This window comes from Chenopodium album, chromosome 1 (assembly GCF_948465745.1).
Source record: "Chenopodium album chromosome 1, dcCheAlbu1.1, whole genome shotgun sequence".
Taxonomy (NCBI): Eukaryota; Viridiplantae; Streptophyta; class Magnoliopsida; order Caryophyllales; family Amaranthaceae; genus Chenopodium; species Chenopodium album.
In genome coordinates, this window is record NC_137834.1 from 81,238,902 (window position 1) to 81,252,875 (window position 13,974).

The following is a 13,974-nucleotide window of genomic DNA, read 5'->3' on the forward strand; positions in this document are numbered from 1 at the left end:
ATGAACTTTTGTGTTTAACTATTGAAGGTTCTCTCATTCTCCCCATAAACTTTCAATGTTTTTCATCACCCTAGGCTTTTGGTACCATGTAAAATTTTTGAAAAATATTTCTCTTCGTATTTTTCCCATTCACAATATTTAGCCACATTGCAAAGTATAGAGTATAGAATTATCTAACCCTAATATTCCTAAATATTTTAACAATCAAAATATATCACAATAGCTCACATTTAATCTTTTCACAAGATATTCTCCAAAATATTATCATAATATAATATCACAATAATATGTTTATATTTCATTCTATTTCTTAAACTAGACTCCTAGTATTACATAATAAATAATTCATTGTATGATAGTATTCATTCTCACAATATTATACTAGATGAAGCCTGTGTGATGTACGATTTATTTGTATTTTTTAAAAACAAATCTAATATAATTATGAGATAGAATCTTGTTTTTTATTTTATTTGTGTTACGTAACACACCATTATTTAATATTTTAATTTTTAAAATAAATTGTGAATTTCCTCTCATTCGTTATATTTTTAGATAAAATTTCTTTTTTTTTTGAAAGATTAGATAAAATTTCTAATTTCACAAGATAAAAATAATATAAACTTTAAAATCTCATTCGCCAATTTTGCTTATGTGACATTTGAATTATTTAATTCTAAATGAATTAAAAATCTCTTATTTGATTGGCTATCACTAAAATTTGTAATCCTATATGGCGCGGTAAAATTTTTTTATCCTACATGGCTCTCTAAAACTCGAAATAAACTCCCATTTATACATAAACTAGTATCGTGCCCCGTTTGTTTATTGAATTTTAGAATAAACCTTTTGGCTTGAATGCCATATACGGTTAAATATATTCACTTTTGATAATGCAGGATATTTAGACATGCAATATCATACTTAAATTATTTTTAATTAAACTGAATGTATTTTTACCGATTTAAACTTATTTTTACTAATTCTCTATTATTTTACATATATTATAAATGGGTCTTATTTTAAAGTAGTTTTTAAAACGAATTTTAGGATGGAAATAGAACCGAGTTATTAAATTTTTATTAAAAGTTATATTTAATTTTGTATATAGATTATATAAGTAAGTGTATCGATAATGAATATTTATACAACATTTTTATCTTAAAAAATCTATCCAAAATTCGATTATTTAGCATTATATGTGTCACAACAAACCTATTTGTCCTCTACATGGCACAACACTTGGCATAAAACTAAAATGCCAAGTGTTGCTATCGCATGACCTGGCTGCGAGGCCGTCTTTATTTATTAGTGATATGACTAGCTTTGTGTCCGGACAATGCCCAGATTGTTAATAAAAGTTTTAGGATAAACTTTTTGGCTTTAATATTCAATACGGTCCTACAATCCCTTTTAATAATGCAAAATATTTATTCCTACGACATCATATGACTTATTTATATAATATTGTACTTTTTTGTAGTTTTGTTTGTATATATATATATATATATATATATATATATATATATATATATGCTATTATCAACTTGAAATTATTTTTATTGAACTTAAAATTATTGTTACTAAACTAAAAGTATTTTTAACAAACTAAGCTGATTAAAACTTATTTTTACTAATTTTCTTTTATTTTTAAAATAAATTAAATATATTATAAAAATATCATATTTTAAAGAAATTATTAAAACGAATTTTATGATAGAATTAGAACTGAGTTAAATGATATTTATTAAAAGTTATGATTAAAATAATATATATGAAATATTAGTAGTGTGTCGATAATGAAACTTTATACAACATTTATTTTTATTTTCAAAAATCTATCCAAAATTTGATTATTTAGCATCATATGTGTCACAATAATACCAATTTCTCGCCTACATGGCACGGCACTTGGCGAAATCTTGGAATGCCAAGTGTCATTGTCTTGTGACCTGGCTACAAAATCGACTTTCACTAGTACAAAACTAACCTCAAGTAACACCCAAAAAATGTTACATAAAATGGTAAAAGTGTTATTATAGACAATAGGTAACACTTTACTGGGTGATACTTCCGCCCATGCTACCTAAGGTCTTATGTAACACTTTAGGTAATGTATGGTAACACTTTTGAAAGTGTTACTATAAACCCTCTTATGTAACACTTTTTATATTATTAGTATCATTTTTAAAGTGTTACTTTTTAAACCTTATGTATCACTTACTTGTCTTAAGTAACATTTTTTAATCATATGGTATCACTTTATTCGACATTATGTATCACTTTTTAGAACTAATATAACACTTTGTTGATTATTATGTAATATTTTTTCAATTATCATTTGACATTTAGTAGCATTTTATTTGACATATGTATCACCTTTTGCAAACTATTGTAACACCTTATTAATTAATAAGTAACATTTATTATTATTATTATTTTGATATTTTTTAATATATATATATATATATATATATATATATATATATATATATATATATATATATATATATATATATATATATATATATATATATATATATATAAGTACAACAACAACTATAAGAAATTAACATATACAACATACTCCATATAATAATTTGAATTAAAATAATTAATTTCATAGTTCTTACAAAAAATATCCATAAACACCAATTTTTTTGATTGGCTAAACAGTCTAATAATCAAAATAAAAAGAAAGTGAACTTTGGTCTCTTCTAGACCTCCAATTTCTATAAAAGTCAGCGCGGTTGTAGGAAACAACAGTTATAATAGCAGCATAGCTAGCGAACACAGTGGCTACCGATAAAAGCAGACATTAATACCAGATTACAGCAATAGAAAAAGACAGAGGATCAGAAGCATACAGTAGTAGCACCAGCAAATAGCAGCAGCAGAAACAGCAGAATAAGCAAAAAAAAAAAAAAGCAGTAACAACAGCAAAACACCATTGCCTTACTCTACCCTCTCTTAATTTGGACACCATTCCCAATCTCTTGCAGACTGGATTGATATTTTTTCTGCGCAGTAGACTTGCCTAATCTCACTTGGGATTTTTTAGATATAGAAGAGACTAACTTCCTCTTAGATTGTTGTCCTACTTTAACTTGATGTTGGTCGACACGTGTTCCAATCTGTTGTTGTGTCGTCAGCATCATATCCAAATCTATTCCCAATTGGAATTTTCTTTTTGTTGATTCTCTCCCTTGCAATCCTTGATTTAAGTGTTGTTTTCGGTGTTTTAAGACCATTTTCATGTCCAAAAGTCGGGATTGAACAGCTGAACTAGACTCAACACGAACAATATCTTCTGTATTTGTAGCTAGAACTTTCTTCCTCCTGATTTTTTCCTGATCCTACAGAGTACAAGAGCAAAATATTTAATTCGATTCATTCATAGTTAAAGTTCATCATCATGGCATGTGGCATTATGGCCTTGTTCTTCTCTATTATAATTTTATAGATTAAAACAAATTTCACACACTAAAATTTGATTTTTTTTTATTTGCTGATAACCGCATTTTACAAAGTTTAACTGATTCTAGCTGATATTATTTTGTATTCCCCCCCCCCTCCAAACAGAGCCAAACTCATTCAATAAACATTTATCCAAAACCAAGCCCAGTCAAACTCGACATCGAACCGGCAACCAACATACAACCTACAACCAAAATTCAACAACTATTTATCCTAATTAAGGTTATGAATTAAATCAATACAAGCTTACACATGCATCAATTAAATTACATAAATCATCAACTCTAAATTCTTTTTATTAATTCTACAAAATCTGAAGTATAATAATTGATTTTGGTGGAGAGTCATGTACCTTCAATAATCGTCAACCTTGCTAAATCGTCGGATTTTCGGAGCTTTCATAAGCTGGAGCCTCACTATTCTCAACAAGAGGGTGGTTCACTGCTATCTTCTAGCAAAAAGTGCTTCAGTAGATTTTGGTTTAATAGATTTGATCTATTGGCAAAGAAAATTGTTAAGTTCAACAGCAACACAAAACATTTTAAACTCAAATAAATATGTGACTAGTGCTTCTAAGAACATTTATGCCCGAGCATGCAAGTTTCATGACCAATACAGTACACACTCAAAAGAAATACATAAGTTCTCCATAATACATAATGCATAAATTAGAAAAATAGCACTTAACATAAGATATTTGGCAAAGATACATCATGACTATTGATTGTAGCGTTAAAAGTCATACTATAATATCAATATAATCACTACTCCAACGCAATCTGAACAAAAATTGAGCTCTTAAATAAATGTAAAAAGACTTGAACTAAGAAAATAAATAAAAATAAGCAAATTTAAAAATAAGAGGGGCAAAACAAAAGCACCTTGATGATCAGTTCTTCGCTAGAAGGATAATTGTCCATTAAACTAACGGACACGAAGAGCAACAAGCTGCTTCGGATACTCTAAAAAAACAAGCAAACAATACTTCGTACTAAATAGCTTAGCTTCTTTTTGTTCTTATCTAGTCATCTTTCCCCAAATCCCATAGTAGTAGTCATATAGTAATTTTCAATTCAACTACACAAACAAAAATATCCAATTAACAACAACAATAAACATATAAAAAGTAATCTGCCTTTTATTTCAGAAACCAAATTCAAACAAAATTTCACAGCCTCATCATATCATTTAGTAGTTGTATTATGATGAAATCAAGAATACATCCACTCAAATGCTCAAATATTAAACATTCTTAAACAATTTCCTCTACAATACTCATAATGCTACAAAATAAAAACAAAAATAAAATAAAATAAAAAATTCAAGCTCTATTGAGCTAGGAAATGTCGCAATACAGAGCACAAAGAACAACATTGAATGCTGAGAAATTACAATCAAACACATTACAAATTAGTTTATTTCAAAAATGCGAATCGCAGAACAATTAATCAAAAACGTCAAAAATTATCAAATTCCAAACACAATTAGAGCAAGAGAAGACATCTAACCGATAAAATTCGACGGATTTGAGCTTACTAGAAGAAATAATGTTGTTCAGACAATAATTTTGCTACTAATTGTGGAAATTGAAGAGTGAGAATGAAAATTAGGATCAATTAAGCGAAAAATGAGTAGAGATGAGGGATTTCTGGCAGCAGCAGCTCTATCGACTGAAGACGACGTTTTCTGCGACTCGTCATCTCTTCTTTGCCGCCAAATTGATCTCCTTCAACCGTAGCGGTCATCTTCTCGTGGTTTGATGGTTAAATTGAGTCGGATCTAGGGTTACAGTTTTGTCGTTGAGTTCTTGTTAAGAAGCTAGAGTTTGGTGAGGAGGTTAAGATTGGGGTAAAATTTCAGAGAGATTTTGAGCTTCTCCAATCTCCATTGATGAAGAAAATGGTAAGTGTGAATCGCAAAGATGGATGGGGAAAAGAGGGAAATGTGAAAGAGATGAGAGAGAAAGAGCTAATAGAAAAAGTGAAAGGAGAGTTAAACAATTAGGGTCTTATTTTTTGAGGTATATAACTGCTACTTATAATCAAAGTGTTACATAAATGTGTTACTCTATGTAAAGTGATACTTTGAAGTGTTACAAATTACATATGTGTTACATACAAGTGCTACCGATTATCTAAGTGTTACCAAAGTGTTACTTATATATCTTTTTATATCTTGACTTATAAAGTGTTACCGCAAGGTGTTACATTAGGCCAACTTTGTAGTAGTGTTTATATATTAGTGACATAATATTATATTTATCATTTATGTACACATTTCTATCTTGAACACTTCTTAATCCTTACTTCCTCCGTTTTTAAATACTTGCTCCATTTCTCCATGCGCGGAGTTTTAGGAGAAATTAGAGAAAGTAATAAAATATGGAGGTAGTGGGGTAGATGGAAGAATAAAAAATTGTAAAAAGCAAAACTAGTGGAAAGTATTGGAGGAGAGAGAGCATAAAATTTATATTATATACTATATACTAAAGTATTTCCCATAAGTATCCCTAAAGTACACTTGACATTACATCATTAGAAATTTTCCCACTAAAAAGTTTGTTAATTTTTATTTTATTTTATTTTATTTTTTTTTTTTTTTTTTTGCTATTGAAAGAAGTTTGTTAAGTTTAGCCTTATATTTAGGGAAGGGAATGAAATACAACCATTATAATTTTAATTAAAATATGAAGGTGTAGTAGTAAAGTATATAAAAAATGTTATGTAATACTACTTAATTAATTAAGAATATGATTAAGCTTTAATATTACGAATACTAAAAATCTTATTACTCCATATTTCTTCCTTTTCGCATTACTTGTATATCACAATATAAAGATAAGGTCCAAATAACGTCCACAAATATCATTCCGAAGTTGGATGCTTCACCCCTCCCCCGCTCTCTTGTACTGATAATTGGTTTTTATGTAGCAATCTCGTTAACGACAGGTTTTCTTGTTCATATGTCAAGGACTGATAAGGTCCCCACTACAAATTCTACTCGTATAAAAATTTGCACATGCTTAGATAGTTATACAACGTTGTAGACTTTTCAACACTCTACTTTTTCACTTGGGGTAAGTCTAACAAAGAAGACAAATGACACAATGGGTTAGTTTTCCGTACGATTTGAAGGGTATTATTTATTTGAAGGGGGTCTTTTTATCTATCAAATTGGTTAATTGGCTTTATCTTGAGTGTTATATCACTTATAAATTGAGTTAAAAGTATAAATTGATGTATCTAGTGTTTATATTGGGACCATTGTATTATATAACTAGTGTTTAAATTATTTAAAACATTGATTGCATCTAGTGTTTATATTGGGACCATTGTTTTATATAACTTGTGTTGAAATTATATAATATACCATCTATTTACCAAAAGTACATCACGCGTTGTACTAGATTTTTTTGACTATATATATCTTGGTCCAGCATAGGACATTCTTCAGTTCTTCACTTAGTAGGGGCCTTCTCTATTATATACTCTTGTTCATTCACTCTAAAATTTTTTTTTTAAAAAAAACTCTTGTTAGTTTAACAACAATAATAATGTTGTCCCTTGGTATTACCATCGTTGCATTTCTCCTTGGCCTAATGGCTTCATGGAGATCACTTATACAACTACTGAAGAAAAAAATTACGATTATGCCCTTATCAAAATCATTGAATACACCAAAATTACCTCCTAGCCCACCAAAATTACCCATCATAGGACATCTTCACTTAGTAGGGAGCCTCCCTCATCGTAGCTTTCAAAACTTAGCCAAAAAATACGGACCTATCATGCACTTAAAGCTTGGCTCCAAGCACGTCATTGTGATCTCCTCGCCACAAATGGCGGAGCGCCTTCTTAGGAATCACGATGTGCTTTGTGCAAAGAGGCCTATGTCCGAGGTTTCTCATGACCTTTCATATAATTCTAAGGGAATCATTTTCACACCATATAGTTCATATTGGAAAAATGCAAGAAAATTATGTGTCATGGAGCTTATGAGTGCTTCAAAAATTAAGTCATTCGCATGGTTGAGGGAGGAGGAATTAGGTAAACTAATGACTTCATTGAAGGCTGCTTCGGCAGCTGATCAAGCCGTAGATATTGGCGCTAGTGTTGGTGGTGTCCTCGAGGAGTTGATATATAGAATGTTGTATGGCGCTCCGAAGAATGATTTGGCTCTTAGAGCTACTGTCCTTGAGGCTTTGAGACTGTCAGGAACCCTAAATATTGCTGACTTTTTGCCTTTCCTTGCACCATTTGATCCTCAGGTTTGTTTCAAGCATTGTCTCTCTCTCTCTCTCTCTCTCTCTTTTTTTTTTTTTTTTTTATTTATTTATTATTTTTTTTTTTCCCCTTTTCCGGTTCATCCTTTGGGCTAATCCAAATTCAGTTCTTGCTAGTTAGGTCAAACACACTAGATGCATTTAATGTTTTACTGGTTAATTTAAAATACATGTAGTCTCTAAACTAAGAAAATGGTTAAATTCTACTATGATAACACGACAATTGTTATATTGAAATAATCTTACACATTCGGAAACAATTAATTAATGCATTAGAAATAGTAGTGCTTTTTATAAATAATGCTAATTATAAATCAAATCATATTTTAATTATTGCTAGTGTTATAATAAGTGGATGCCCATGCATGTTTTCCTATACAAGTTAAATAAATCAAGCACAATTTGGGGCATTAACTATATAAACTATTATGGAATTATCAGGGACTGAAAAGGCGCATTAAAAAACTTATGAAGATTGTGGATGATGTCTTGGAGAAAATCATCTGCAACCATGAAGATGAAGCAAAAAAGGAGCAACGAACTCATAGAGATTTGGTAGATGTAATGTTGTCATTGATGAACAACAACGACAATACAAAGGCATCATATGACATTCAGAGGGATGGTATAAAAGCCATTTTAATAGACCTAGTTGTGCCAGCAATTGATAGTGCTACCAACATAGTTAAGTGGGCACTAGCATCTCTATTAAAGCATCCAGAGAAAATGAGAAAATTGCAACAAGAGATAGAAAGTGTTGTAGGAAAAAATAAAATGGTGGAGGAGAAAGATGTGCCAAAGTTCAAATACTTGGACCTAGTTATCAAAGAAATCTTTCGCCTATATCCAATCATTTTTGCTCCACATGAAGCCATGCAAGAAATTACATTTGATGGGTACTATATTCCCAAAGGCTCACAGATTTTCCTAAATGCATGGGCAATTGGTAGAGATCCAACTATATGGTCAGATAATTATGAAGAATTTCACCCGGAAAGATTTTTGGTTAACGATGTTGATATAATTAGTGGACAAGATTTTCGCCTTGCACCCTTTGGATTTGGTCGAAGGAGATGTCCTGGTACACAACTTGGTCTACTAAATGTTAAGCTAATATTGTCTACATTGGTGCATTCCTTTGATTGGCACATGCCTGATAAAACTTCTTTCAACAATTTAGTCATGCAAGAGAAGTTTGGCCTTGTCATGTCCATGGCAAACAACTTGGCACTTATTCCTAAATATCGCCTCAATGTTTAACTTGAGTCTTTATTTAAAGCTTTATTGGCACCTTTTTTTTTTTTTTTTTTTTTTTTTTTTTTTTTTTTTTTTTAGAAAAAAGCTTTGATACTACTTATTATATAAAATTAGAATATTTTTTTTTTGCTCAAGAACCCAAATTTAGTGTTAGATGCATGTGTAATTGTGTAATGCTTTGTAATATATAAGTACTTCCTCCTTCTCATAATATACTACCTCCGTTAACTGTTATTTGAAACATTTACTAAAAACGGGTGGTACCTATTATTTGCAACAAAACTATTTCTTTCCTAATATAGTAACTTTTTTCTGGTAAAATGACCAAAATACCCTCATTTAAAAATTATTTACACATAATACTACACATAATTACAAATTAATATAACCATAATCTAACTTAATCATCTAAGATTTTTTTTCCCCCAAAAAATCAGATTACCCCTAATTTCATATCCCCACCCTCTCTCTCCTCTATCTTCATCCCTCATTTCATCATCATCATCTCTCATATTCTTTGATCTTCTAAACTGATCATCATCCCTCATCTTCTTCCTTCTTTATCTCTCATCATCTTCTACATCGTCATCTCTCGTCTCAGTACGTGGGTAAGTTCATGGGTGGATGTTGGTGGTTTGTGGGCGTGGGTTCGGTAGATCTAGTGGTAGTTGTTGTTCGTGTGTGGTTTTTGTGGTTCGTAAGTGGGTTTAGGTGATTCTTGGGTGGATTTCGGTGGTTTGTGGGTGACTTACAGTGAGTTGTGGGTGGTGGTTCGTGGATTTTTGGTGGGTCTGCTAGGTTTTAATTGGCTGGGATCGGTGGTGGTTTCCGGGTTTTGGTTGGGTTCGTGGTGGTTTCTGGGTTTTGGTTGGGTCGTGGTTGTTTGCTGAGTTCGTTGTTCGTGGTGATTTGCTGGGTTTAGTTGGGTGTCGGTGGTGTTGGCTGGGTTTATGGGTGGTTTTCGGGGTTTTGGTTGTGTTTCAGCGGTGGTTGGCTGGATTTGTGGGTGGGGTTTCTGGGTTCTGATATTCGGTGGTTTTGTGGTTGGATTTTGGTGGTTTTGTTGGTGGTTGTGGGTTCAGAGTGATAGACGGTTTGGTGTTTCTGGTGGTTGTCGGTGGTTTGGTGGTGGTTCTGGGTTTAGTGATTCTAGGTGTCGGTGATTTGGTTTTTGTTTAATTGTTTTTTGTAGGTAGGATTAATACTTAATCAAATGTCCTTATTTTTCAATAATCATGCTTTAAAAGTTTTGCCTTGGAGTCCGTGCTACCCCCCTTTGTTGCAAATAACTGTTAACGGAGGTAGTAGTTTCAGTTTTCCTATTTTGGAGAGCCAAAATATTGTTCTTGTTTTCATTTTTAGATAATATATAAAGACCATTATACCCTCACTTGTTTAACTCTATTTATTCTACTTCCTACATTACCATTGATTTTTGCATATGCCTTGTACTTTTCTCCACTTACTCTCTCTAACTTTTGTCTATAATTGTACTTTTCACTTTTATTAAGGTACTTCATCCAATTTGTCCTCATATTTCTTAAATATCGTGAAAAACACACAAACATAAACTATATTATGAGACGGAGTGAGTACTAGTTTTATATGCATGCAATGCGTGCATTGAAATTATATTGGTTGGTTTACACAACTTTTGTGCTTATTCAATTTCGAATCATAGAATTATTCTTTTACATAAACTATATTATTTCACTTGTTTTCCGCAAACAAAATTCCACATGTTTTCATACATGTAGCCCCAAAAATTCCTAATTGAATTCTTGCATACATCAATTATAATTTAACAAACAAAACCGCAAATTTACCCCTAAATCAATCAATATTGGTTACACAAAAACCCCAAATATACCCCTAAAAATGAATAAAAAGTTAATCAAATAAAATCCCAATTTACAATCAGTCAAAATTAATCACACCAAACCCAAATTTACCCCATAAATAAATCAAAATTAATCATACAAAATTTTAATATGTCTTTTTTCGTGTTCATCTCCTATAATTAATATTCTAAATCTATCAAGTAAAGAAAACTTACTAAGTAAAAGGAAACAGTACAATAATGGTTGAAAGTTTTGTCTTCATCCGTAGCTTGGACTTAGTCTTCAATGAGTATAGTCTTCATCAGCACCAATTTCATACGGATTTTATGGTGGTAGTGGTATACGATCAATTTGTCTTCAACCTTAGCTTGGACTTAGTCTTCAATGATTAAAGAGGAGAAGAAGAAGAAGTTTCATGGATGGATGAAGATTCATGGCAGACCGGAGGGAGCTGTTGGCAGGGGGGAAGGGACTAGGAGTGTCGGCTGCCGGATTCCGACAAAGGAGGAGGAGTATGTCGGAAGGGAGGTTAATCGATGGCAGATAGGGAAGGGATGGGTGATTGGGTGGATTTAATTTTTTTAATCATTTATAAAATAATTTAATTATAAAATAAAAAAACAAACCTAAACTATAGTAATGATTTGTTTATGACGGTAGGTTTTTTTTTACCATTCATCCAAGAGAAAATTAAAAAAAAAAACCTTCCTTAAGCGACATTAAGTTGCTTACCACTTGAGCTAACTCTTATCGGTAAATTATTATATATTTAATTGGAAAACAAAATTTCTAATAATTTACCATTGTTTGGGTGGGTCCGTATAACAGAAATCCACCGAAATTTTGAAATGGGTGATTATTTGAGTAGTTTTTTTTAATTTAAGGGGTGGTAAAATAAAATAAAAAATTAAACGGGTGCTTATTTTGAATATATATACATTTTTAGATGGTAATTAAAAAATTTCCTATTATTAAAGTACTATTTTACTTTAAAAGTAAATACCATTTTTTGAGGGCATTAAAAGTAAATACCTTATTTTCCAAATCTCTTGCACAACTTAGTTTTACTCTTAATGAAGAAAACATGTTTATTACCATCATATTAAAATTATTCTTTTAAAAAGTAGAAAAAAGTAATTTAAAATTATAATAATATAATATTGTTATTCAATGTTTTTCAACGTTCTTCAGTGTTTTTCAATGTTTTTCGAGTAAATACATATTGATATCCTATATCAACCAACAACGTTGATATAAGGGCATTTCTGACTTATCACTCATTAAAGTGAGGACAAAACTGGAAAGTGAGTGGAAAGTGAGTAACACCCCGTTGCAAGCCATCCGTTGCAAACCAATTGCAGACGTTAACTTTCCTAACGTCTGTTTAGCTGTTGCGGTCAATATCGTGGTTGACCTTTTGACAAACACTGCATTTTACTCTCTTGCTCTCCAGTTCACTAATTTTCAAATTCGATTTTAGTGGCGATAACTTTGAAGTTGCTCTCCAGTTCACTAATTAACAAAATCGAAACCAAGGGCCGATTTTGGATCAGTTGGTGGTTGTGGAATTCGATTGCAAGATTGCTTTAATATGAATTGCAACAATTTCAATTGGTGGGTATGGAATTCGATTGCAAAATCAAGGTAATGTCTTTTTTTTAATCATATAGTTCACGTATTAATCGAAGTATTGAAGGCGACCCAATTTTGGACTAAAAATGATTTTTTGTGTTAATTGGGTTCTAAAACTGTTTAATGGATGGTATTTAATTAGCTCATCTGTTAATTTGCATTTGGTCAGATTAGTTACTCATCCTGGACATTGGAAAAAGGCTTAATTACGGTACGAATTGCGGAAGATTTGCGCGAATTGGATGAAGTAGACATTTTGGTTCCAGGTAAATACTCCTATGTTGGTGGTGTGGGTAAAGTCAACTGTAATTCCTATGGTGTTGGTAAAATGATGATTTGGCCATTCGTATCAATTAGAGGGTATAATATTGATTACATGAGTAAACAATTCTACAATGGTTTTCTAATATATTAATCGATACACTACAGGAAATTGTTATTGCCCAACTCTAACTCAGCAAATACTTGACATGTTTGATGTTTATTAAGGACTTTCTGTAAGAGCTGTGACGATGATACAGAGCAAGAGTGAGCACGAGTGGAGGTGATGGCGTTAATCTCTCTCCTCATCCATCTGGGATCTCAACAAAAAGTGGAGGTGATGGCGTTAATCTCTCCGTCAACAATGTCCCGTTACAAGATTTAATTAAAAAATTCGATATACGGGGTCCACATCATCATCCCAACATTGAGCATGTGGAATTCAGCAAAAAGTTCCCAAATATTACAACAATGCCATTATATCAACATATTTTTAAAGTAAAATAAGACAACAATATTCAATGACTTTAGTAATAAGGAGTAATTATATAATTCTTGTAAAAAAAAAGGAATAATTAGATAATAATTCCACCTGTTATTTTATAAATACAATAATAATGTTGTTAGACTTAGTCAAGGTTGTTGAGTTTGCTTCCTTAGCCTTAGCTTAATTATAGTTTTTTGTTTTAATTTTTTTTTTTTTGTAAATAATTTTATTTATTTATTTTTTATATGGGATTGATGATAAGTAATTAATTACAATAACTCGATTTATTAATTCGTAATTTTTAAATTGACATATTGTAAGATTTGTATGTATCTTAAGTTAGGCCTAACAAACTTTTGTCAAGTTTTAAAAAGATTTAGACATCAGTTGTTAAGTTACCCATATAATAGTATATTTAATTCTCAAAAATCACGCTAGTGTCAGATTATATGAATAATTCATATGTCGTTTTTTCGTTGGTATTTAATTAGTTGAATCACATTATTTCTAAATAAATAATTTATGACATAAGCTTGACATATAGTCCTATATTGTTTATAATGTAATGACATATAGTGTTATAGTCATAACCTTCATTATGTTGATAATTAACATGTTAAAGTCTTCATTATAATTTAGATAAATTATTAATAGTTAAATTGAATTTGCATTGATAATCTAATAAAAATGTTTGATGATAACATAAATAATGTAACCACAAAAGTCATAATCATATC

At 30.9% G+C, this 13,974-nt stretch overlaps 1 protein-coding gene and 2 long non-coding RNA genes across 3 annotated transcripts; 2 read left to right on the plus strand and 1 right to left on the minus strand.

Moving 5' to 3' along the window:
- Window positions 1-2,584: 2,584 nt before the first annotated feature.
- LOC145613038 (uncharacterized) lies at window positions 2,585-5,518 on the minus strand. The gene is made up of 2 exons (XR_014106856.1): window positions 3,830-5,518; window positions 2,585-3,356 (listed from the first exon to the last, which is right to left on the minus strand). It is a non-coding gene; the product is annotated as an uncharacterized LOC145613038 (long non-coding RNA).
- Window positions 5,519-7,000: 1,482 nt separating this feature from the next.
- Window positions 7,001-9,236, plus strand: LOC145613103 (cytochrome P450 CYP736A12-like). The gene is made up of 2 exons (XM_081668189.1): window positions 7,001-7,744; window positions 8,201-9,236. The coding sequence occupies exons 1-2, from the start codon at window positions 7,031-7,033 to the stop codon at window positions 9,017-9,019; spliced, it is 1,533 nt and encodes a 510-aa protein (XP_081524315.1). The 5' UTR covers window positions 7,001-7,030; the 3' UTR covers window positions 9,020-9,236.
- Window positions 9,237-12,332: 3,096 nt separating this feature from the next.
- Window positions 12,333-13,573, plus strand: LOC145613193 (uncharacterized). Its single transcript, XR_014106894.1, has 3 exons — window positions 12,333-12,501; window positions 12,659-12,755; window positions 12,979-13,573. It is a non-coding gene; the product is annotated as an uncharacterized LOC145613193 (long non-coding RNA).
- The last annotated feature ends 401 nt before the right edge of the window (window positions 13,574-13,974 follow it).

Coding starts and splice junctions, on each gene's coding strand:
- LOC145613103 (XM_081668189.1), top strand. CDS start 7,031: ATGTTGTCCCTTGGTATTACCATCGTTGCATTTCTCCTTGGCCTAATG. Junction 7,745..8,200: donor TTGCACCATTTGATCCTCAG/GTTTGTTTCAAG, acceptor TGGAATTATCAG/GGACTGAAAAGGCGCATTAA.